Raw genomic sequence first — 25,936 nt, forward strand, 5'->3', positions numbered from 1 at the left:
CCACATTTGTGGAACTGGTGAGGAATCTTTCTAGAATGAATTCATGTTCTAAAGACCTGACTAATAAATACATATATATCTGGCTTCTATCCAGTATGAATTTTCTCATGAAGCCTAAGATGTTGCCAGACTCATGATATTTGTATGATTTCTCAGTAGTGTGAATTCTCTGACCAAGAGTAGGGTGTAAATTTTGAACTTTGAATTTTGTAGACTTCTAACATATACCACATTCACATGAGTTTCTCTCATGTATGGATTTTCTGATGTTTAGTGAGTGCTGAGACCTGAATAAAGGATTTTCCACACTCGAAACATTTGAAAGGTTTCTCTATATGTATTCTCCGATGACTTGTAAGGTGTGAATTTCGACTGAAGAACTTGCCACACTCATCACATCTGAAAGGTCTCTCTCCAGTATGAATTCTCCAGTGAAGTCGAAGATGTGGTTTTTGACCGAAGACTTTTCCACACTCATCACATTTGTAAGGTTTCTCACCAGTATGAACTGTCTGATGACTTAAAAGGATTGACTTTACACGAAAGGCCTTGCCACACTCATCACATTTGTAAGGTTTCTCTCCAGTATGAAATCTCTTATGACTTATGAACTGTGAAGGTTGACTAAAGTGCTTGCCACACTCATCACATTTGTAAGGTTTCTCTCCAGTATGAACCCTCTGATGACCAGCAAGGTGTGCATTTCGGCTGAAGACTTTGTCACATATATCACATTTAAATAATTTCTTTCCTGTATGAATTTTCTGATGTCTCTTGAGATTTGAGCTGTCAGTAAAGGTTTTGCCACACTCATTACATTGGTAACTTCTCTTTCTTGCAAGGATATTCTGATGACTTACAAGGAATGAATTCTGACCAAAGATTTTACCACATATATCACATTTATGTAAGTTTGCTCCTGAGTGGGTTATCTGATGTCTAGCAAGGGTGGAGCTATCATTAAAGGTTTTGCCACACTCATTACATTTGTAACATTTCACTTCAGAATGAATTTTCAAATGACGTGCAAGCTGTGAACTTTGATCAAACAATTTGTCACATACTTCACATTTATGTGATTTCTCTCTTATATGGATGGCCTGATGTTTAATGAGGTATGAGCCCTTAAGATAGGCTTTCCCACACTCATTACATTTGTAAGGTTTTTCCCTCTGTGCTTTGAGGTCTTGTGTTACTACTGAAGGATTCATGAAATCATTCCCATATATATTAGAAACAGTGGTTCTTTGAAGTGGTGAAAATGAGAAACTGTTGTTGACAGACCTCTCAACTTCATAATATTCAGAAATTATCCCGCCAGTTTGAAATATCTGCAGTTTATCCTGAAAGTTAAATCCAAGCCTGTTTCCAAAGGGCTCGATCCCTGCATTCTTTCTATCATGCAAATCTCTTCCATCAGGCACATTTCCATTAAGGCCAACAGGTGTTCCTTTGTAATTTCTTTTGTCATCTCTCCCCTGACACTCAAAGTCACACGTATTTTCCTGACTTTCCCAAAGATGAAAGCATTCGATTTCACAGCTTTCAGGTCTTCCCAGCATCAATGTTTGGAATGTTTCTCGTTTATCACTGGTCGCTTTGGGTTGTAAATGCTTGATCACATGTGTAGGAGAGATATCTACAAGATAAAAAGAACCACAGATATCCTGCTCACAATAATTCAAATAAATCTTTCATGTTGAATATATATTACACCAAAAGTAATACTTACACCAAGTTATGAAACACCACAATGATGACCTTAAGTTTCTACAAACACTAAAGTAATAGAATACTTAACTTAAGAAAGCATGATAACATAAATTCACTGTTAAGGTAGCCTAGTTTTAAAAACCATATACCAAACACACTCACATTGGACAATCTTAGGCCAACTCTCAAAAACAGGGTATTTTTCTACCAGGACCCCTAGGAACGTATCAATCAACAGTTGTTTCAAATTGAAAAGAAAAGTATTATACTATCATTGTATTCTGCATACTTACTGTACATAAATAAATTCTAAACAATGTATTATATATTATAACAGTAAATAATCCAAAACCAAGCTTACCCAATTAATAATTAACTATTCATAATTGGTTGTTTACAATTGAAAACAAATGAGAAAATGAAGAATAAGACTAAAACAATTTTTTGCAAACAACACAATTTTCTATATCTGCTACAGAACTACGTACGCAAAAAGAAAAGGCATTTTACAATGTTACCAAGTAGTATGTGTCAGCTGTATTGCAGAATACTGCTAAATGACACATAAATTAAGACGTAAAATATTCACCAGTTTTCTAACAGCCAATAACCAAAGCAATCCCCACCTATGTTGTTCAGTCGATCAGTCGTGTTTGACTCTTTGCGACCCCGTGGACTGTAGCCCACCAGACTCCTGTCCGTGGGATTTCCCAGGTAAGAATAATGGAGTGGGTTGTCATTTCCTTCTCCATGGGATCTTCCTGACTCAGGGATCAAACCTGCATCTTCTGCATTAGCAGGGAATTCTTTACCACTGAGACACCCAGGAAGGCTTATCTCTAGCCATGCACTATTCTTAATTACCTGGTTTAATGGCACCAAAATATAATAAAGTGAGTGCTTTGTGTATTTATTGACTAGGGTCAGACACAATATTGCTGAAAAATGTTGCAAGTGAAAAGCATACAAGATATAATGTAGTTGAGGTTTGACAGAAAACAAAATTCTATAAAGCAATTATCCTTCAATTAAAAAATTAATAAAATTTTAAAAAGATATAATGTAGATAAAGTCATATCATAAAGAACATGACAGAATATAGATATTAGCTTTAAGTAAATTTTGAGTATTTACTATAAAACATGTATTACTCTAATACAACTGACGGCACTAATTTGCTTTAAAAGGCTTGAAGTAAAATAACATGTTTTTCTCTAATCAGAGCAGGAGACACACCCAATTGGCGCACTAAGTGGTAAGAGAACCAGGATATGAATCTGAACCTACAGACTGAGAAAACTTATTTGTAAACATGACCACCCACCGAATGAATAGACTAGAAAATATTTAAAAAAAAAAAACATACAAGGAACTTAGAAAGAAAATATCAAGGAAGATACAAGTCAGAAGTACTCTGTTTAACTATTATTTAACCATCCCATCTCGAAATGGTTTGTGAGCCATCATGGATGTACAGAGTGATTTAGGTCATGTCCTGAGAAACTTGTTCAATAAATGACCAGATATTATCTTTACTGTAAGTGTATGTAGAAGGTGGAGGGATGTGATAGGTAAGAACAATGTTTCCATCTGTATCAAGGTACTATGTGAGGAATGGTCAGGACTAAGAAAGGGCCTGTGTGGAGCATAGGGTACACAGGTTTATGTCAGATATCAGCTTGTGACTGCATGTCTTTGGGAAAATAACTGAGAGCACAAACTACTATACTGACCTTAAAAGAAAAGAACTGGTTCAGCAAGTTTATGGGCATTATACTATGGGTATGGGACAGAAACAAGAGAGATTTTAAAAGTGACTGTGATATATGGAGAAAGGAGGATAATACCTGTTATACTATTTACAATGGAATGTATCCAACTGTGAATTTTATAAGTTACAATGGAATGCTTATATTCAAGAAAAACATACACAATATTCCAGGATATTGTGTAAGAATCTTATCAGCAGAAATCAGAAGGAAAATCCAGGAAAAGCCTATCTAAATCTGGGTTCCTCTGCCAAGTATGATTAACCTCTCTACTGGACATTTATTTCGTTTCTTCTTCCACACAGGTTCATCTCAAGATCGAGGAGTATCAAAGAAAAGGAGGGATTGAAACTGACTCTGCAGGACCTTCCCAGTTACAAAAGCCTTTCTGAGGCATCCAACTCCTTTTTGTAGAAAAAAGCTTTATTCTCCTAGACCTTCTCTGAGTTCAAAAGAGCAGATTCAGTTACTAACACATAAAAGGATCATACCATAATCAAGTGGGGTTTACTGCAGGGATACAAGATTTCTCAATATCCACAAGTTAATCAGTATGACACATCACAACAGTTGAAGACTAAAAACCATATGATGATCATTAGATGCAGAAAAGGTTCTGACAAAATTCAAGTGCCATTTATAATAAAAACCCTTCAGAAAGTCAGCACAGATGGACCCCACCTCAACATAATTAAGACTGTATATGTCAAACACACAGCTAACATCATACTCAACAGGGAAACACTGAAAGCATTCCCCTTAACAACATGAATAAGACAAGAATGTTCACTATTGCCACTTTTACTGAACACATTTTTGGAAGTCCTAGCCACAACAATCAGAAAAGAACAAGAAATAAAAGGAATTCAAGTAAAAAAAAAAAAAGAAGCTAAACTGTCACTATGATGCTACACACAGAAAATCCTGAAGATGCCACCAGATGACTACTAGACCTCATCAATGAACAGAGTCAACTTTCTGGATACAAAATATATAGAATACTGCTGCATTTCTATACACTAATAATGATATATCAGAAAGTAAAATTAATGCAACAATCCCATTCACCATCTCATAGAAAATAATAAAATTCTAAGGAATAAACCTACGTAAAATGTCAAAAGAACTGTACTCATAAAACTATAAGATGCTGATGACTGATACCAAAGATGACACAAACAGATGGAAACATATACCATGTTCTTGGATTGAAAGAAGTAACATTGTCAAAATGACCATACTATCCAAGGCAATCTACATATTCAATGCAACCCTTATGAAATTAACAATGACATATTTCATAAAACAAAGAAAAACTTCATTTGTACCAAATACAAAAGACTCTGATAACTAAAATGATCTTGAGAAGGAATAACAGAGCTGGAGGAATCATGTTCCTTGAGTTCAGACTACACTACAAACTTACAGTCAACAAAGTGAAAGTGAAGTCGCTCAGTCATATTTGATTCTTTGTGACCCCATGGACTGTAGCCTATCAGGTTCCTCTGTCCATGGGATTTTTCAGGCAAAAATACTGAAGTGGGTTGCCATTTCCTTTTCCAGGAGATCTTCCTGACCCAGGGACTGAACCTGGGTCTCCTGCACTGTAGGCAGATGCTTTACCCTCTGAGCCACCAGGGAAGTGGTATGATAATGGCACAAAACAGAAACACAGATCGGTAGGACAGGATAGAAAACCCAGAAATAAACCAATTTACTTATAGTCAATTATTCTATAACAAAGGAGGAAAGAATATAGAATGAAGAAGTCGCTTTAATAAGTGATGCTGGGATAAATGGATAGTTAGATGAAAAAGAATGAAATTACAACATTCTCTAATACCACATACAAAAATAAACTCAAAATGTATTAACCATATAAATGCAAGACCAGATACTATAAAATTCATAGTGGAAAACAAATGCAAAACACTGACATAAATGTCAGCAAAATTTTTTTGGATCTATCTCTTACAGTCATGGTAATAAAAGCAAAATCAAACAAATGAGACCTAATTAAATTTAAAACCTTTTTGCAAAGTAAAGGAAACCAAAAAAAGAACAAAAATACAAGTTTTGGACTAGGAGACTATATATGCAAATAATGCTACCTATAAGGGATTTATTTCCAAAATATACAAACAGCTCATACAGCTTAATATCAAAACAAACATACAACCCAGTCAAAAACTGAGCAGAAGATCAAAACAGATATTTCTCCAAAGGACACAAATAGATGGCCAACATCACCTAAAAAGATGTTCAACATCTCTAATTATGAGAGAAATGCAAATCAAAACCACAAAAATGTATCACCTCACACTGGTCAGAATGACCACCATCAAACAGTCTACAAACAATAAATGCTTGAGAGGGTATGGAGAAAAGAGAACCCTCCTACACTGTTGGAAGGAACATAAATTGGTATTGCCACTTTGGAGAATAGCATGGAGGTTCCATAAAGAACTAAAAATACAGCTATCACATGAACCAGCATTTCCAATCCTGGGCATATATCCAGAAAGGATAATAACCAATTCAAAATGATTCATGCACCCCAATGTTTTTAGCAGCACTATTTATACCAGGCAAAACATAGCAGCAACCTAAATGTTCACTGACAGACAAAGGGATAAAGAATATGTGGTACATATATACAAGGGAATATTGTGAAGTGAAAGTAGCTCAGCCGTGTCCAACTCTTTAAGGCCCCATGGCCTGCAGCCTGCCAGACTCCCCTGTCCATGAAATTCTTCAGGCAACAACACTGGAGTGGGTTGCCACTTCCACAGCATAAAATACAATGAAGTAATGCCTTTTCCAGCAATATAGACAGACTTAGGGATTATTCTAAGTGAAATCAGACAGAGAAAGACAAATATCATAGGATATTATATGTTGAACTGAAATAAATGATACAAATGAACTTATTCACAAAATAAACTCACCAGCATAAAATACAAACTTATGGTTACCAAAGGGGATAGTGCAGGATGGCTGTAGGGGCTGGAAAGGGAGAGATAAATTAGGAGTCTGAATATATACAAACTAATATTTATACAAAATAGATAAACAACAAGAACCTACGATATAGCTCAGGGAACTATATTAAGTATCTTGTAAACTGCTGTATACCTGAAACACGACATTGTAAATTAACTATACCTAAAAAGTGGAGAAGGAAATGGCAACCCACTCCAGTATTCTTGCCTGGAGAATCCCAGGGACAGAGGAGCCTGGTGGGCTGCCATCTATGGGGTCACACAGAGTTGGATACAGCTGAAGCGACTTGGCATGCATGCATGCATGCATTGGAGAAGGAAATGGAAACCCACGCCAGTGTTTTTGCCTGGAGAATCCCAGGGACAGAGGAGCCTGGTGGGCTGCCGTCTGTAGGGCCGCACAGAGTCATACCCTACTGATGCGACTTAGCAGCAGCAGCAGCATCATACCTAAAAAGAATGGTTAAAACAAAAACACAAACACGTCTTGCGGAGATGTTCAAATGCTGTTTCACAAGGGTGTAAAAACTGCTAAGTGGGGGAAGCAGTCTATGAAACAAGACATGTTGACAAAACTGAATACCCACCAGCAAAAGAATTTACTTGGAACATTATCTTACACTATAGACAAAAATGAACTCAAATGGTTCAAAGACCTAAACCTAAGTCCCAAATGTATAAAACTCCTAGAAGTAAATGTGTAGGAACTGTTTCTGGAAATTGGACCCACAAATGATTTACCAGATATAACACCAAAAGCACAGGCCACAAATTAAAACCAGATAATAAATTATAAACTACTGTGCATTAAAATGCAGTGAGTTTGAAAAGACAATCAATAGTAAAAGAGAAAATATGTGGAAATCATACATCTGATAATAAATGAGTATAAAGAATATATAAAGAATTTTAAGAGGGTCTGATCATCAGTTCCACCATAGGGACCATTCCCCAATCAACCATCCAACACATTGCAAATACAAAACAGAAACACTAAGAGTAACACAGAAATTTGAACTCAAGGATAAAATAAAAAATGCCTACAATGCACAGAACAACAGTGCAGCCAATAGCCTCATAGATATGAGAATGTGAACCTGGACAAAGTTGTCCTGGGATAAATTACCATAGCATTGACAGAGGCTAAAATATATGGTCTTTGATACACATGAACAACACTGTCACGGTGACCTTGACAGAGTCTCCAAAGCCATAAAATAACCTGGAAAGATGTATCAGGCTCTCGTGATACTTTCTCTCTCATAATCCTAGAACATACTGACCACTCTACTGGATAGCTTCAAGTGGTGACTTTGTGCAGAGCAAGAAAATAACATTAGGAATAGTGTCTCCATCACAGTTTTCTGTTACCTAGTAAATCCACTCCACAGAGACTCACCAGAGGCTGCCAATTAAACATAGGTGGATTATCACAGCAAGGAAACCAGATAAAATTTCAGACCCTCAGGAATATATTTCAAAGAAATTTAAGAGGTAAAAGGATACAAAGTAAGGAGAATGTAACATCAGGAACAGTTCACATTCCCAGACGGGGTAGAGCAGCACAAGAGTAAAAATAATACAACATGAAGGTCAGACATTACAGGATCTGGATATGGGACCATGTGCTCGACCTACAGATGGCAAGCTAAGAGCCTGCGAGATTCACATATGCTCCCCTTGTAGGATCTAGGATCAAAAAGACGATCTCTCTATCCACTCTCCTTACATTTTCCTAAGTAACGACCACAGAGGACCCAATCCACCAACTTGTCCCACTCCTAAACAGAAAAAAACAGCCCTTTTGAGATACTCGTTTTTCTTTATACATTGTATTTTTAGCTATTTTTACATCATTCCCCACTGTCCAGAGCTTTTTCTCGTGCTCCAATGTGGAAATACTATTCAGATCCGAAACAGAAATTCTGGGACTCCCCTGGTGATCCAGTGGTTAAGACTCTGCATTTCCAATGCACGGGGTGCAGGCTTGATCCTTAGTCAGTGACATGAAACAGACACAGCATCTGAAGAGGGTCAGTTTAACCTTGTGAAGCTGTATCATGCCCGAGTCACCAGAACTCTCAGATGAAAGACATCAGGGCCTCCCAAGGGGGCACACAGGGAAAATGCAGATACCCAAGGGCAGCTCTGGAAGGAAGTCATCCTCACCCACAGATAGCAGGTTCCTGTAGGTCTCCAGCATCACTTCCCTGTACAAGGCCCTCTGAGTAGGGTCCAGGAATTCCCACTCCTCCTGAGTGAATTCGATGGCCACATCCTCACAGGTCAGTCGTTCCTGAAATGAAACCACATGTCACCAAAAGGGCCATGAAAAGTTCTCATTTTCATGCAAAAGAGAAAGGGTAGTAAGGGGTAAGGATTGACTTGGTTCAAGTATGTGTTCTAACAGATCCATGCAGGGGTATCTGGAGAAATTATGGATCTCTAATTTTAATTTCTTATGCTTTTTCCTAGGACCTTATGAAATCCTCCAATTTAATATGGAATTTTCATCATTGTTCAAAATCCATGAAATATATATAAATACAACTCAACAGTGTATTGGCTATACAGAAGTGTCAGATTTTATGTTCTACCCAGTGAGTGCAATTCATTATCTAGATGAGGTACAGCATGAGTGGTGTCTTCAGAGATGACAAAGTCCATGGCACTCCTAATGGAAAGGTCAAAATTTTCAGTTATGATGTTGATAACAGCAGCAAGGACCAAAAGTGTCTGAAGGCTTCCTGTTGCTCTAAATTACTGTAATATTACTCTAAACATTAAATAAATACTTTATAGGCAAGAATCTGTCATCAATGCAATAGCTCATTAAAGAACGATCTGTTTCCACCTTACAGAAGAAAAACTGTGTCACAGACACTCTGAAAAACTCAGCTCAGATCAAGAAGGTAAATGTTACACCAAGCACCTGAACTCAGAAGCTTGGGCTCAGCAACTGAAACTTAAGCATCTAACAGTTAAGTAATACAGAGAACATTCAAAATCCTTTGACAGAAGGCTCCTAAAGAAAACTTCAAAGAAGTCCAAGGTGAGCCTCCTCCCTGCCCCTCTGTCTTGTCTGCATGGGGAGCAGCTCTTGGGCCTTGGGCCTTCATCCCCTGAAAATGGACACCTGTGCCAAATTAGTCTCTACCCTCTCCCTGATCGGGAGAACCTCCCCCCTGTTGAGTGATCACTGTCCGCAGTGGTGGTGAAGGACCAGAGACACTGACTGATGAGAGCCAGAGCAGCTTGGTAGCCCCAGGTCCCCGGACCATCTCACTTATTCCTAGCCACATCTTCCAAACTAGTGCCATTTCAAGGGACTCTGACACAGCAGACAAGTTCCCTGGAGCTGGAGCTGCCACAGCAGGGGTGGCTGGCTCCGGGGCTGGAAGTGGGACTGTGTTCAGGAGCTTCACCGCTGTTGTGTCAGGAACCCTTCTCTGAAACAGTAGCTCTTCTACACCATGGGCTTGGCCCTCTCAAAGGCCATGGGGCTCTTTTGCCTGATGGTGGTCTAGCTCATCTTCTTCACGATGTGAAGGAGCTGTTTCCACCTCCCATAGTTCTTTCTTCTGTGTCTGCCCTGTATGTTCCCTTTCCTGTAACTCCCCAGGCAGCCTGGGAAAAGTGGTGGGCTCACGGTTTCACAGAAGGAAAACAAATAAATATTGTATTAATATGAAAAAAAAAAAAAAAAAGTCCAAGGTGAACAATGTGGAATGGCATGAAAGGTCATTATAGATGTGGATACAGAAACACAACTGTTAGTCATTTACTACTTAAAACACTAACAGGATTGTTTAGAAAATTTCAAGGCCACAGATTATACTGATAACATAATTTCAACTGAAAAAAAAGGTGATATGTAGTTTTTAAATCATGATGTCTTCTATCTAAACCACAGACTTGCACATGCATGCATACATATCTATAAAAAATTAACTGAAATGAGAGGATTCATCTCTTGACAGATTTATTAGACAATTTTATATAATCCACATGTATTTTTTATTCACATGTATTTCAGCATCTTTCAGACAATAAAAATGTATTTTTTGTACTCAGCTGAGTTTGTTAACAGGCTTCTATACTAGGCTACCAAAAGAAAACTGGTAAAAACAAACAAAAAAAAATAACTGAATTCAATTCATAATAAAATTACCATATACAAAACTACAAATACAATTTTATCCATTTAAATTTACATAGCAAGACATTAACAGAAGCCAAAGACTTTCTTTGCTTTTTTTTCCATCAATAAAACAGTGATTTGAAATTAGAAGAGTCATTAGATTATGACAAAAAAAAATTATCACAATAGTAAAGTAAAACACTTCTTGGAGAATTAAAAATCATGGCAAAAAGAATATGGGAAAAAATAGTTATTAAGCAAGACTATCTCAAGAAGCATCATGATGGGAAGGAAGCATTCAATACATTCCTTCTGAAATTACAGTGGCATGAAAGGAGCTGTCCAGGGTGCCTGTCTTTCACCACAATACGATGCGCATGGGCAGGGGCCACTAGAACAAGTAACAGGAAAAACACAGGGCAAGAGACACAGAGTTTGTCAGAGTTGAAACAAGTAGTACTCACAAACCTAAGGACATGGAACGGTGAAAAGTGAAAGGATGGAAAAGACAGTCCATCCTAAAGAGAGCAGGGGAGACTGTTATATCAGACAAAATAAACTGAAGGAAAAAAAAAAGTGCAATGAGATAAATTGTATAATGATAAAATGGTCAATTTACCGAAAAGCTGTAACAAGTAAAAATATATATGCATCTAACATTAGATATCTCAGAAAAATGAAGCAAACATTAAGGGAAAGGAAGACAGAAATAGTGGCACAGGAATAGTACGAGATTTCAACGTCCAGGTTGAACAGGCATGTACAGATCACACGGCCCAACAAAAGCATAAAACACATGCATCTCAAGGACACATAAAACATTCTCTACGAGACACCACACGTTAGGCCAAAATTAACAACTTTAAGAGACTGATACCATAAAAGTATCTTCCCTAATAACAATGAAATAAACACAAGAAAAAAAGAAAATTCCCCAAATGTGGACATTAAACAACTCACTCTTACACCACAAATGGGTCTAAGAAAAACAATCACATGGAAATTTTTAAATACATGGATGAAAACAAAAAGACAACATTACAAAATTTGTAACACAGAGAGAAGACTGTACTAAAAGGAAAGTCTGAACTGTTAAATGCTTACAGTAAAAAAGAGGAAAGATCTTAAATCCGAACTCTACTTTTAGACTTCTAGGAAGCAGAAAACGGAAAACAAACTAAACTCAAGTTTAGCAGAAGGAAACAGGTAAATATGAAAGATTAAACCAGAGCTAAAATAGAAAGCAGAAAAATATAAAAATCAACAAACCAAGAGTTGATGTTTTGAAAAAACTGTATAGGAAAACCCCACCTAGACTAAGGAAAAGAGAAAAATAGATTCAAATAACTAAAAACAGATAGGCAACAGGAGTGATTACAACTGAGGTCAAAGAAAGTTTCTAAAGATAAGGAAGGACTATGACCAATAATGCCTATAAATGACAGAATATAGGAAATACTGGCAAATTCTCAGAAACATACAAACTCTTTTACTTATTAAGAAATTAAAAAATTGAGAAGTGTTAAAACTGAAAGTGTTAGCCACTCAGTCGTGTCTGACTCTTTGTGACCTCATGGACTGTAGCCCACAAGGCTCCTCTGTCCATGGAATTTCTCCAGACAAGAATACTGGACTAGACAGCCATTCCTTTCTCCAGGGAATCTTCCGACCCAGGGATAAAACCTGGGTCTCCCTCACTGCAGGCAGATTCTTTATGATTTGAGTCACCAGGGAAGCCCATTATAACTAGAGAGATTTGAAAAGTAGTCAGAAACCTCTAAGAAAAATACAGGACCAAATTCTACCAACATTTACAAAAGAATTACCACTAATCCTGCTAATTGTATGGAGCAATCATGATTCTAATAGTTTGATGATTTCCCAAAGACACAAGAAAGGAAAACTAGAAACCAATACTCCTGATGAATACTGATGCAAAATTAAAATACTTGCAAACCCACTTCAACACATTAAAAAGATCTGGAGAAACAGACACAGAAAACAGATGGAGGGGGAGGGGAGGAAGGAGAGGGTGAGATGTATGGAGAGAGTAACACGGAAACTTACATTACCATATGTAAAGCAGAGAGCCAATGCGAATTTGCTGAATGACTCAGAGAACTCAAAGAGGGGCTCCCTAACAACCTACAGGGGTGGGATAGGGAGGAAGATGGGAGGGAGGGGACATAGGTATACCTATGGCTGATTCATGTTGGTATTTGGCAGAAAACAACAACTTCTGTAAAGCAATTATCCTTCAATTAAAATAAATAAAAAGATCTGACACCATGACCAAGTGGATTTTATTCATATAAGGCAAGGAGAAGTCAACATACAAAAATCAATTAATATGAAACACTACCTTAACAGATTAATGGAAAAAAAAACAGGATCATCTCGATGCAGAAAAAACCATTCGACAAAAATTTGACAACATTTCAAGATGGAACACTCAACAAACTACAAACAAGAAATTATACCAACATCAACATAATAAATGCCATTATGAAAAGAGCACAGCAATGGGGAAAGAATGAAAACTTTTCCTCTGAGGTCAAGAAGAAGGCAAGGATGCACACTCTGCACTACAGTTCAACAAAGCACTGAAACCCTTGGAGCAATTAGATGAGAAAAAGAAATCAAAGGTCCCCAAATTGAAAAAGAAGTAAATTTATCTTCTTTCCCACATGACAAAGTTGCATCAGTAAAAATCATAAAGATTACAAAAGAAACATGCTATATCAAAAAAGACTCTTTAATAACCACACAAAGGATCAATCAATCAATTAACTCATTATCAAAACTGCAATAGCAATCTTTGTAGAAGCAGAATAAAACATGGTGAAAGTCACAGAACTATTGAAAGAGCAAACAGCAAAACTCTTGAAGAAGGAAGATGGAGGTCTATTTCAACACCTATTACAAGGTAATCAAGGTGATGTGGTACTGGTATAAAAACAGACAAATAAACCAACTGAACAGAACACAGTACTCAGAAATAATTCTTCGTGTATATGTAAGGTATATTCACAAGGATGTCAAGATACACAAAAGGGCAAGGACAGTCTCAATAACCATGATGCTGAGAAAATAGATATCCACCAGCAAAAGAATGAAGGTGGAATCTTGCTTGCATTAAAGGTTAAAACATCTCTGTGTCAAAGGATTCAATCCACAGAGTGAAAGGACAACCTCTGAAGAACGGAGGTGATGAAAATTTCCACCTGCCAAAGACTTAGATTCATTTCATAGTTTAAATCTGATGATGAACTAAAAAACACTGTTTCACTAATGTCTATTTCTGAACTTTCCATTCTATTAGCATAAGGATTTAAAGAGATTGACCCACATTTTAGTTTGAACTGCCTTAAAAAAGTCAGAACAAACTGCCCCTAATTGATCTGATTCCCAGATTTTACTGGCTATTGTGCATATTAATACCTGACTTCGACGTGCAGTTTCCTTACCCTGGTTGATAGAGCAGACAGCACATCCAGATGGGCCCTAAGCAATCCTCCCAACAGCACTAAGACCCTGTCTCCAACCCATGGGTGAGAAGCCCTGCCCAGGATGGTGCCCAGGGGAGCCTCCTCACAAGGGCCAGGCCACCAGGTCATGGGGAGACGGAATCTAAGTGGAGACAACAGGCCCTGAGGGAAGGCCCCAGATGAGTGTGCGTGTACAGGAGTCAGACAGGACACTCCACAGTCAGACACCATTAGCGAGTCCAGAGAAGGGCATTTCAGGAAGGACAGACTAAATATGACCTTACCTGAGAAAGAGCCATGCCTCACTCCTTTTCCTTCCTCTTCTTTAACTTCAGAGCTTCCTCAGGCAACATAAGTCTTCATAGGTCTATCATGAAAGTTGAAAACATGCTGTTTAATGCTTAGAGTCAACACATCCCCTTCCTGAGCCCCAACCACACACACAAGGAAGCCCTCACCATGAGGAACACACAGGCCCCTGTGGCCACTGTCTCAGGAGGGACTCAGGACAGTCAACTCCCGCAGAGAGACCAACATCGACTTTCCCACACTTTCCGTCGGATCACACTCCCCTCCTGATGAGGCCTCATGTCCACAGCAGCAGGGGGCACCTCAGCTGACCAGGCAATCTCCTTCAGGTCACACAGCAGGCCCTGATCCATCCCCAGTCAGAACAGAGCACGCCCTTCTCAGCCCAGATCTCAGCCCACAGGACCGGGAGGACTCAGAGTCAGAGTCCTGATGCTCAGTAAGGGATCCAGATTGGAATCAGCTGGGGCATCTTAAACATTCTCGAGCTGTGGACCAACACAAGTTACCTGAAGGGGAAATCTCTGGTCAGAGGGTACAAAACATGGGTATGCAAATGCTTCATGAATGAAACGTGAAGCCTGGGCTGAGCACCATTCAGAGGAGAAGAGCACCCCCCAACTCTCTTTTTCTTTCCCAGCCTTACTAAGGTGTACCTAACAAAAATGGTATAAACGTACTGTGTACAAAGTGATTATGTGATAGATTCATACACTGAATAACTATTATAGTCGAGTAAGTTACACTTCCACCTATGAATATACTGTATTATTTCTCTCTGGGTGAATTTCAAGGATATAGAAACACTACCGGCAGCATGCAGTACCTCAGATCCCCGGAACTTACTTATTTTACAACTGAAAATCTCTACTCCTTGACTACCAGTGCCCCATTTCCCCCTCCACCCAGCTCCTGGTAACAGCCTTATTACTCGATGGCTCTATGAGTTTGACAAGTCTAGTTTCCACATAGTGTCTGTCCTCTTTTGTCAAGCTTATTTAACTTGGCATAATGTTCTCTAGGTTCATTCATTTTGGCATAAATGCAGGATTCTTGATTTTTATATTTATATATAGAGAAAAAATAGTTCATGAGTATACAGTATATAATAAATATTTCTATACCACACTTTTGTTACCTATTCTTTTGTCAAGAGACATCTGGGCTGTGTCTATGCCTTGGCTACTGCAAATCCAGTCACACTCACGGGACTCCGGACATATCTCTGAAAAACTGATCGCTTTTCCTTTGGATATCTGTCAGAAATGGGTTTGACAGACTGTAGAGCTGTTTTATATTAATTTGTTAAGGAACTTCCATTTTATTTTCCAACAAAGCAGCACCATTTACATTACCATCAACAGTGCAGTTAAGATTCCGTGTTTTCTGTACCATGCCTGTGTGTGTGCTTATTTCGGGAGGGACAGGAGTGGATAACAGAGAACCCAGCACTGGCCTGGCAGCAAGAGAGTTGCAGCTCCATCTTCTAGAGGACGAGCCTCCAGGCTGCCCTCTGATTTTTCGGAGCCATCTTCCCCTATGTCATAGGACTTTATGATTCTTCTCAGGTTGGGCCCAGAGATCCCTATCGAGCAGGACCACCTTATAACAAGCATTCTGCAATCTTAACCTTAGTACTCCTAATTTCCCAGTGGACCTCAAACAAACTTACAAACTTTCATGGTGTACACAGAGCCCATAATGAGCCTCGAACCCTCTTATACAAACACAAAGCATTCCAAGCCCTGATGACTCACGCATGAGGCAAAACACAAAAGAGGACACCCAAGGATCCACAGACACAAGACACCATATTTTCATTTACAGTGAGTGATCCAGGTCAAACATCAAAATCTCCAAAGACTATGAAAAAGAGGGATAATTCCAATGATACACATGGCCCACTGAGACCTCAGCATCTTCCAAGGAAACACTCCAGATTCTCTTGGTATCTTCCCAAATGCACATGAACCTTTCTTCACCAGCAACCCCAAGTACACAATGATAACAAAGTTGATGCAAAAAATGACCTGAAATTTTCCCTGTTACTCTATGGTGCCTGCCTGCTAAAAGAGCCAACAAAAGCCAGGGCGTGGAGTGGATGCTGGGGGCACCTGCTAGAACCAGCCCCTCAAGCCCAAGGCTCCCATCCTCCTGCACCCACAGGTGCCTGTGGGCTCAGCCCAGGCCACAGTTCTAACAGTGGAAAAGACTTCTCCTGGCTGAATTCCACGTCCTTCATTGCTGCTCACGTGTGGTCACGAGTTGTCAAATCAAACCTGTGCAGGCAAGTGTCAGCCTCAGCACTGCTGTCCCGGGAACACGAGCTAAGGCATTGGAACCTCAAACCATTCCATGAGGGCTCTCTAACAAACCCGCTCCCAGGTTCTCCAGCCTGAACTGAGACATTCTTTTCCAACAGATCCACACACCCCTTGTCCCTGCAACTACACTTGGGATGGGCGCATGCTCCATTCACTGGGCTCATCTTGATGCCCCCAAGTACTGCCACAAGCCTCCTGCAGACCCCACCAGGCTCCCTCGGCTTTCCCCATTTGTCTACCTCTCCTCCCTGCATGACTGGACTAAGCAAGACTAAAGCGCACCAGGGTTTCTTGGCAAAGGGGATCATAAGAGGAGTGTCCACGAGCTACCACCCAAAGGACACTGCACGTGCAGTATGGAAACCAAGACACTGGCCCCCCTAGGAAAGTCTGCCACCACCTGGGGACACTATGGAGTCCACGTACAAAGGCCTTTGAGATGAGGAAGTCTCAAAGCAAGGGTCTCCAGGTCTCACTATCTCCTGTTTTCCCCACCCACACCTACTTGGAAGATATTCTAGCCCTTGCAGGGGGGCGGGCAGCGTCTTCTTCCTGCCCTGTTAGGTTTTGCATTTCTGCTTATCCTTAGCGCACTGAAATCAACAATCGTTGACACTGAGCACATGAACTCCTAGAAAGCAAAGCTGCTGTCCATGATGGTGACTCGTCCTGGATGGACAGAGCTTAGACTGGGGGCTGCAGAAGATGAAACACAGCAGACGAAACATGGGGACATCTTAGTCCACTGCTTGAGGGCACCAGTTCTGTAGGGCTTTTCAGGATTTCCTATATTTCTTGGCTCTTCTTTTGAGTAATTAAGTAGTCACATGGGGTAAAGATCAATTACAGCTGAAATGTCCAGAACATGGGAAACATCTTCATCACCTGCCCTGTTCTCTTGGTCTTCCTGAGGATTATTCAGCCCAACCCATAGTCCTGTCATCTAAAGACATTTCCGGTATCAGGTACTGCAGCCACGTTGGGAAGAAGAGGAAAACTATGAGCCATAAAAAGAGGGGAACCAGGAAGGACTCAAAATAATCCACGAAGAAGGGCATTAATTTCTGCTGATGGCAACTGATACAGAGGCAATAAACCTGGGTAACATGAGAGAGACTGTTAGGAGGGGATGGCGAGACCTCTCTGAGCCTAGACTTGAAGGGTGACAAAGGGCCTGAGCCAGGGTGACCTGAAGGTGAGAAAAGGAACTACAAAGTCAGACAGAAATAGTTTTGGTATTTAGAAACAGAGAAAAGGTAAATGAGACCAGGACAGGCTGAACCACGAGCAAAGGGTCAGCTCCCAGGATGAGGCTGGAGACACTGACAGGGCCCTGAGCTTGACAGAGGGCTGTGGAGCCACAGCAAGGAGTCAAGCTTTTGTCCCAAGAACACATGAAAGCCAGTGGAGGTCTGACGTCAGGGCGTAAAAAAAAAAATCTCCCTTCAGATTTAGCCTTATTCATAGAAGTCATCTGATTCTTAGCCTGTGATCCTGCCTCTATTCTACAGTTTTCCTTTTCGTTTTTCATTGAAGGAGGACTGGGATCTATTTAAAATTCTAATTACCACCAGAAACTCCCTCCAACCCAGAACTGCCACACACAGACACACAGCCAATTTGGCTAATCATTTCAGGGGTCAGTGTTGCTCACGCTCAGAGTTTCCGGTCTAGTCTCTCATCTCCATGTTACAAGTAGGCTCCCTCGGGCCAAGAGAGAAGCCGTTTATGAGAAGGTCTGAGCTGAGTGAAGAGAACCAGGTATAACTGAATAATGAAATGGGAGGCTGAAGTGCAAGGGGGCCAAATTTGTCCTTAATGCCCATCCCATTTAACACCAGGAACATCTGTCACATATCTGAGCAAAAGAAACTTTTCTTTCAAGATTGGGTCAAACTGATATGAAGCAGGTAATTCTTTATTAGAAGACTGCAGTAAAATATTTTAAAAATATAGAATTGCAAATATATATCCACTGGTACAAAAAACATTGTAAGAGGTCAGCTTAGAAATAGGATCTAGCAATCATTTTTATCATGAATAGAGAGGCTCTGTTGGAAGGTTCCAGGTCAATCCAGCCCATCCTTCCTCATTTGCACAGAAAAGTCAAAAAGGGACCTGAGGGAAACATCTTCATATCACCTCACAGATCATTTTTCACTGATCATAGAAAATGGAGAAAACATACCATTAGACTAACTAGTTGAACTAGGTGTTCTTTTTTTTTTCTTTTTTTGAAAGGAAAGAATGAAGCATTTTATTTTGTTGGTTTTATTGTGTTAAATGTTCTTTTATTTTCCCATATCTCAAAGAAATGCCTTTAATTTCACAAGATCTAATGTCATACCTCCATTATTCTCTGGTAAAGAGCTGAGACCAGAAATATCCATTTGTGTGTGCACACATAAACACATACACACAATTCATGTCTTTGGTAAAACCACAGTTGAAAATATGTCTATTTTATTACACGATGTCCCATACATAAAACCCTCCAAGATGTATTTCTCTTTGAATTCAGAGAAAGGGAAGGGAGGTGATCTTTGCTTATTAACTTGTAAAATTTCAGTTTCCTCATTTTTAATTATTTTAATTGGAGGATAATTACTTTATAACATTGTGATGGTTTTTGCCATACATCAACATGAATTGCACATGTATACCCCCATCCTGAACCCCGTTCCACCTCCCTACTCACCCAATCTCTCTGGGTTGTTCCAGAGCACTGGCTTTGGGTGCCCTGCTTTGTGCATCGAACTTGCACTGATCATTCTGTTTTACATATGGTAATATATATGTTTCAATGCTATTGTCTCAAATCATCCCACCCTTGCCTTCTCCCACTCAGTCCAAAAGTCTGTTCTTTACATTTGTGTCTCCCTTTGTTGCCCTGCATGTAGGATTGTTGGTACCATCTTTCTAAATTCCATATATATGCATTAATATACAGTGTTTATCTTTCTCTTTCTGACTTCACTCTGTATTATAGGCTCTAGGTTCATCTACCTCGTTAGAACTGATAAACGAGGTGACATTTTTGCTAAGTATGGCACAAAATAGTCTAAGATGATTTACTACTTACCAAAGAAAATTTCAAATGTACGACATGAAGGGAAGAAAGCACTCAGGCAAGGAATGAATCTGAAAAAAATTTGAAAAAAAAAAATTGTGAATTATTTTTAATCTAAAAATCTGGTGTCAAAGTTTAAAAAAACACTGAGAATAATCATATTTAGAAAAGGATGATAAGAGTAGAATCAGATCAGATCAGATCAGTCGCTCAGTCGTGTCCAACTCTTTGCGACCCCATGAATCCCAGCACGCCAGGCCTCCCTGTCCATCACCAACTCCCGGAGTTCACCCAGACTCACGTCCGTCGAGTCAGTGATGCCATCCAGCCATCTCATCCTCTGTCGTCCCCTTCTCCTCTTGACCCCAATCCCTCCCAGCATCAGAGTCTTTTCCAATGAGTCAATATTGGAAACTAAAAAAGCTTATTTCTGAAGTTAAAAATGATTACAGAAACTGAATGAATTAAGACCTATTCCAAGCCACAAAAAGAAAGGAGAAAATGTGAATCCATTAAAAAAAAATAAGTGTTCCTTTAAAAATGCTACCCAATAGTGATACAGTGGATAAGAATCTGCCTGACAATACAGGGGACATGGGTTCTATCCCTGGTTCAGGAAGATCCCACAAGTACAAGCAACTAAGCCTGTGCACAACTACTGAGCCTGTGCTTTAGAACCTGGGAGCCACAATTCCTGAGCCCACGGCACAGAACCGAATACAGCACAGCCAAAAAAATTAAAAAAAAAAAAAAAAAAAGCTACCACAGAGTGACAAAGTCAGTCATTTCTTGCCCCAGGTCTCTTCTTCCCTGACCTCTATCTTATGATAGGACAAGGGAAGGGGGTCACTCACAACTCAGTGAATCAAGCCACTGCCCCAGGCTCAACAGGGTTTGCAAATGAAAGTCATCGTCTGCCACAAGTAATAAAAAAAGACGGGGCTCTCTCTCCTGCGTGCGTGCGCTCTTCTCTCTCTCTCTCTCTTTCTCTCTCACACTCTCCTGATATCTTCTAAATAAAGTAGAGCTGTGACACTGATTTGCCTAAGAGCTGTAGCATGGTTTGTCCAAGACCCGAGAGCTGTGATGCGCCGAGGGCTTTGGTGTCTGTTGCTCCAGGTCTTTGTTGTGACGAGACAGAGAACCGAGGAACATACACTCGCGTGACATCTATCGTGACTCGGAGTGTGTGTTCCTCGATTCTTTGTCTCGTCACAACAAAGATTTGGAGCGATGGACATTAAAGCCTTCGGCGCGTCACGGCTCTCGGGTCTTGGACAAACCTTGCTGCAGCTCTTGGGCAAATCAGTGTTGCAGCTCCGTTTTTATTTATAACATAGCAGGAGAATCCAAGACTCGAAGAAAAGAGAGTGGAGGAGTGCGTGGGGTGGGGGGGGGTGGAGGGAGAGAGAGAGAGAGAGAGAGAGTGCGCGTATGCACTCGGGAAAGAGAGTCCGAGAGAAAGCGCTTTGGCTCCTCCTTTTATATGTTTTTCCCCCCACCTGGGCCTGCCCTATGCAAATTGGGCTTAGCCAGGAGTGCTGTTTGTTCTGCCTGAAGTTTTCACTCTGGTCCTCGGATCTTCCTTTGACCTTCCTTGTCTTTTAGCCACTGCCATTTTGGACTCCTTTTCCCTATTCTACCTACCTAACAGTTCCATTGAATTAGAAGAATCTGCCACCTAGTCATTTGGGGGTCTATATATCACTGAATCAAGAAGCGAAGAAAAAAAGTGATTGCTTGGCTCGCTGGTGTGATTGATCCTGATTCCCTAGGGGAGATTGGGATGCTGCTACACAATGAGAGAAGGAGAGCATTTCTGGAGCCCAGGAGAGTCTCTGGGGCACTTCCTTGCCTGGTAGTAAAGGTTAACATAGCAACCGAAGGGGAAAAAAATGCAGCACAGACCTTGAATCGGCAACGAAAGCTTTGATCATTCTACCACGTAAAGAACCCTGACTATCTGAAGTTCTGGCTGAAGACATGGGAAATATGAGATGAGCGGTGGAAGTGGTTCAGAGATGTCAGTTATGGCTTCCTAACCAATTACAGAAATGAGGACTGTTGTAACAGCGTATTTTCTGTTTGTTTTAGGTGTTTGTCTAAGTAACCATTTTATTCCTCTCTCCCTTTCTTTCCATTTTTGTTATTATACAAGTTGTTGGAAGTGAACTTCCCAATTTAGTCTTCTTAAAAATTCTTATTTTTGGCTGTGTTGGGTCTTTGTTGCTGCACTGGGGCTTTCTCTAGTTCTCGAGAGGGGCTACTCGTTAGTTGCTGTGTGTAGTGTTGCTGTTGTGGTTGCCTTCTCTCATTGTGTAGCATGGGTTTTAGAGTGTGCAGGCTCAGTAATTGTGGCGGCTGGGCTTAGTTGTCCCAAAGCATGCGGAATCTTCCTGGACCAGGGATTGAATCTGTGTCCCCTGCATTGGCAGGCGTATTCTTTACCAATGGACCACCAGGGAAGTCCCTAGCACTTCTCTTTAAAAAAAAAAATTATTTATTTATTTGACTGTGTTGGGTCTTAGCTGCAGCATGCAGGATCTTCGTTGTGTCATCCAGGATCTTTTGTTGCAGTACCTGGGCTCTCTAGTTGTGGCCGGCATGTTCCAGAGCATGTGGGTTCAGTAGCTCCAGGGCATGTGGGATCTTAGTCTCCAACCAGGGATCAGACCTGCATCCCTTGCATTGCAAGGCGGATTCTTAACCACTGGACCACCAGGGAAGTCCCACACAATTTAGTCTTTTTTTTTTAATACTTGTTTATTTGGCAGCATTGGGCCTTAGTTGTGGTGTATGGGATCTAGTTCCCTGACCAGGGATTGTGGCGTATGGGATCTAGTTCCCTCCCAGGCCCCCTGCATTGGGAGCATGGAGTCTTAGCCACTGGACTACCAGGAAAATCCCTACCATTTAGTCTTTAGATAACAAAGAATTCAGTGGGACTCTGTGTTTGATGAGTAACTAATATAGCCAGAGAAGAACATGGTGACTGCTGGCCTGTTTGAGGAACTGTGAGAAACTCTGGGTATAGTCTAAAATGAAAGTGAAGTCACTCAGTCAACTCTTTGTGACCAGGATTTTCCAGGCAATAGTACTGGAGTGGATTGCCATTTCCTTCTCCAGGGGATCTTCCCAACCCAGGGATCGAACCCAGGTCTCCCGCGCTGTAGACAGACGCTTTACCGTCTGAGCCACCAGGGAAGTCTGGGGTGTAGTCTGACTACACCTCAATTCTGCAACTTCACTCCCACTCATAAATCTCCAGTTTCTTAGACGTTTTAAGACAGAGCAGGTAAGACAGAGTATGGTAAGAGTGGTCAAGCAGGTAAGGAAATAAGAGTGATGAGAATTCAGGCTCTATCTAAAGGGAAAAAACAACATTCAGTTCAGCATGATTGTTGCCATGTGATGACCAAATGTAGCTTTAAATAAACAAATACATCACATGGGACAAACAAAAGATGTCTTTCTGGTTGTTTCGGTCTCTACTTTAAAATTAAATAACACACACACACACAAAATAAAATAAAATTAAGTCACATGTGCTGTATCCAGCTCTTTGTGGCCCTATGGACTGTAGCCTGCCAAGCTCTTCTGTCCATGGAACTTTCCAGGCAAGAATACAAAAAAAAAGAAAAAAAAATAAAAATAAAAAAAGACACAAGCCTTATAGACAGGAGTTTTTAAATTCTCAGCCTCCTCTGTATAACTAAAAAAATCATCTGTATCCAAACAACTGGCCACACCTGGATGGAGCTTACCCCTCTGTTCACCTATCTCCCTATTTCATCGGAGTCTCAGTGTCTCTTTTTCTCCCCTTCTGCTCTCCTGCTGTTCCTGTCCTATTTCCTCCCTCACACGTGTCCTGTTCCAGGCTGCTGCAATTCGTTCCCCCTCGAAATGCTCTCTTTCCAAACCTTCCTGAGCCTTTCAAAAATCCATACCTATGTCTGCCTCTTTCTTCCCCCATTTCGGCTCCCTCTCTGCGCTCCAGATTACTCCTCTTCTCTCGCTGTTACTCTCCCTTCCTCCCCACTCTCTGGCAGGCCATGTGGCTATGCTTCCTTCCAGCCCCTTTCTTCCTCTGCTCCTTACCTCTTTCTCTGCCAGCACTATGAAACCGGCCACCTCAGATTGAGACTTGAACCCGTGGAGGGTCTCCAACCGGGTGAAAACACAACTCGGGACTCTAACCCAAGAGGCCTGGACTCAAACCCGGCCAAACCCAGTTAGGGACTCTCCACCTCTGACGTCCTTCATTGCCCTTCGCCTCCCCGTTCCCATCACTGATACAGGGCAGTTCTCCCTACGCTGTTTTCCAATTCCTGGAGATCTGGCTTTTTAATTTATTAATACTTCTCTATTTTACTCACTTGGCTATTTTCAAGGCTTAATCTCTTTGACTTGACTATCCCTTTGCAAGTCCCTCAGCCATTCTCAGTGTTCCCATTGGTTCTCCCTGATGCTTTTCTCCTCAGTTGCAGTTATTTCTCTCAGTCCTTCTGACTCTACTTCTCCTGATCCTCCCGCCTCCAGTTATGTACTGAGTGGGCGACAGAACGAGACGCCCCCGGACCGAAGATCACCTTTTCCGACCGAGCTGAACTGGGCATGGAACAGCACTGGCTGTCGCATGGCTGGCCAGGTCACCTATCCTATGCGGGGTGAGGGGACGGGCTGACAGGAAAGCCGGGGAGCGGGGGGGGGGGGGGGCGGGGAGACGGGGATGCGGGGAGAGGGGGGAGGGGAGGCGGGGAGGGGGAGGGGAGGCGGGGAGGGGGGGGGGAGGCGGGGAGCGGGGGTGGGGGTGGGGGGGGTGGCCTGCGGGGCAGAAGGACCGGCCTGAGGAGACGCGAGGACAGAGGTGCTGGGAGGGAGGGGGCTCAGGAGCGGGGCGGGCTCTCCGGAATCCCGGGACCAGGGAGAGGGTGCGGCCTCTCCGGGAGCGGGGGCGATGGGCTCTGCCTCCAGCGGTCGAGAAGGCGACGCGGCGGGGCGCGACTCCAACTCGCGAGAGAGGGCTTTACTTGACGAGGCCAGAGGTAAGAAAGGATTTTAAGCAGGAAAATGTCGCCAGAGGCGGTGTCTACGCGGACAGAGGGCCGAAACCGCCTCAAAAACACTTTAAAACCCAAACGAAAATATAACTGGGCCGCAACGGCAGCGGCAGCGTCTATTCGGGGCCGAGCACCGGGTGCCAGGGTTTTCAGGTCGTTGGCAATTCCCACACCATGAGGACGAGTGAGGGGGGCGGAGGTGGGGATTGGAGAGGTGGCGAGCTCTGCAAACTTACTCTAGAAGGAAGCTTAGGCGCCGCTCGGGAATCTCGGCTCCGCGCTCTCCAACTTCCGGCTCTGTGTGAAAGGGCTTTTGGTATTAGAGCCGCGGCTTCCGACCGGGGGCGGGGCGAGCACCGGCTGGCTGTGCGCAGAGTTCGTGGGAGGGGCGGGCCGCGGAGGGGGCCGGGGCCTGTTACCTTGACAGCATTGTTACCGTCTGTAACACTGCTAGGTAAAAGCTTCAAGTTATGTCGGAATCCAAGATACTTCCTCTTAAGACTAAAAGGGTTTATTCTCAATAAAAAGCTGTTTTTCACAGCATGTTGTGCTCAGATCCTGCTAGTGAGGCTGAAGCAATTTACGGATCTGGGAACTTGGGCAGTTCTAGTCTCTATATTACAAACACAAAACTCTCCCTGGGTAGAAATGGGCTATTCCCTACTGACACCCTACAAAACAGCAAACTCAGCATAGTGCTGAGTTCAACAAACTCAGGGTCAGTACCTGGGTGTCTGAGATGGAGGACTTAAGGGATGTGATCATTTGGGTCACTAACCACTGCCTTAAAAAGAGCAAGACAGTTTAAATGATTATAAACTGTGTTATTGTTTCTGTTATCCAACGTGTTTTAATTATTTCCCTTTCTAAACCCAACTCTTTAAACAATGACATAAAAGGGGGTTGTATAAGCAACTCTTACAATGACAAATATCATGGTGTACGTCCGAGGTCACGGACAGAAGCTGGGAGGACCCCATGCCTGAGGGGCGGCAGCCGGGAGGAGCTACCCCGCGTCCGAGGTTAGGGGCGGCGGCCGAGAAGAGCTATCCCACGCCGG

The 25,936-nt window shown here is 41.6% G+C and overlaps 1 protein-coding gene and 1 pseudogene across 2 annotated transcripts; one reads left to right on the plus strand and one right to left on the minus strand.

Annotated features, from left to right (window-relative positions):
- Window positions 1–25,218, minus strand: LOC113875593 (zinc finger protein 160-like). Of its 2 annotated transcripts, XM_027514130.1 has the most exons (5): window positions 25,113–25,218; window positions 19,829–19,887; window positions 14,398–14,480; window positions 8,654–8,780; window positions 1–1,639 (listed from the first exon to the last, which is right to left on the minus strand). In XM_027514130.1, the coding sequence occupies exons 3-5, from the start codon at window positions 14,410–14,412 to the stop codon at window positions 249–251; spliced, it is 1,533 nt and encodes a 510-aa protein (XP_027369931.1). In that variant the 5' UTR covers window positions 14,413–14,480; window positions 19,829–19,887; window positions 25,113–25,218; the 3' UTR covers window positions 1–248. The 2 variants fall into 2 exon arrangements, with proteins under 2 accessions (XP_027369931.1, XP_027369932.1); XM_027514131.1 differs by lacking the exons at window positions 14,398–14,480; window positions 19,829–19,887; window positions 25,113–25,218 and adding an exon at window positions 6,431–6,488 and having other exon boundaries at window positions 8,654–8,741.
- Window positions 8,790–10,350, plus strand: LOC113875608 (annotated as a pseudogene).
- Window positions 25,219–25,936: the final 718 nt, after the last annotated feature.

This window comes from Bos indicus x Bos taurus, chromosome 18 (genome assembly GCF_003369695.1).
Source record: "Bos indicus x Bos taurus breed Angus x Brahman F1 hybrid chromosome 18, Bos_hybrid_MaternalHap_v2.0, whole genome shotgun sequence".
Lineage (NCBI taxonomy): Eukaryota > Metazoa > Chordata > Mammalia > Artiodactyla > Bovidae > Bos > Bos indicus x Bos taurus.

Coding starts and splice junctions, on each gene's coding strand:
- LOC113875593 (XM_027514130.1), bottom strand. Junction 1,640..8,653: donor CAGGAACCTGCTATCTGTGG/GTGAGGATGACT, acceptor TTTATCTTGTAG/ATATCTCTCCTACACATGTG.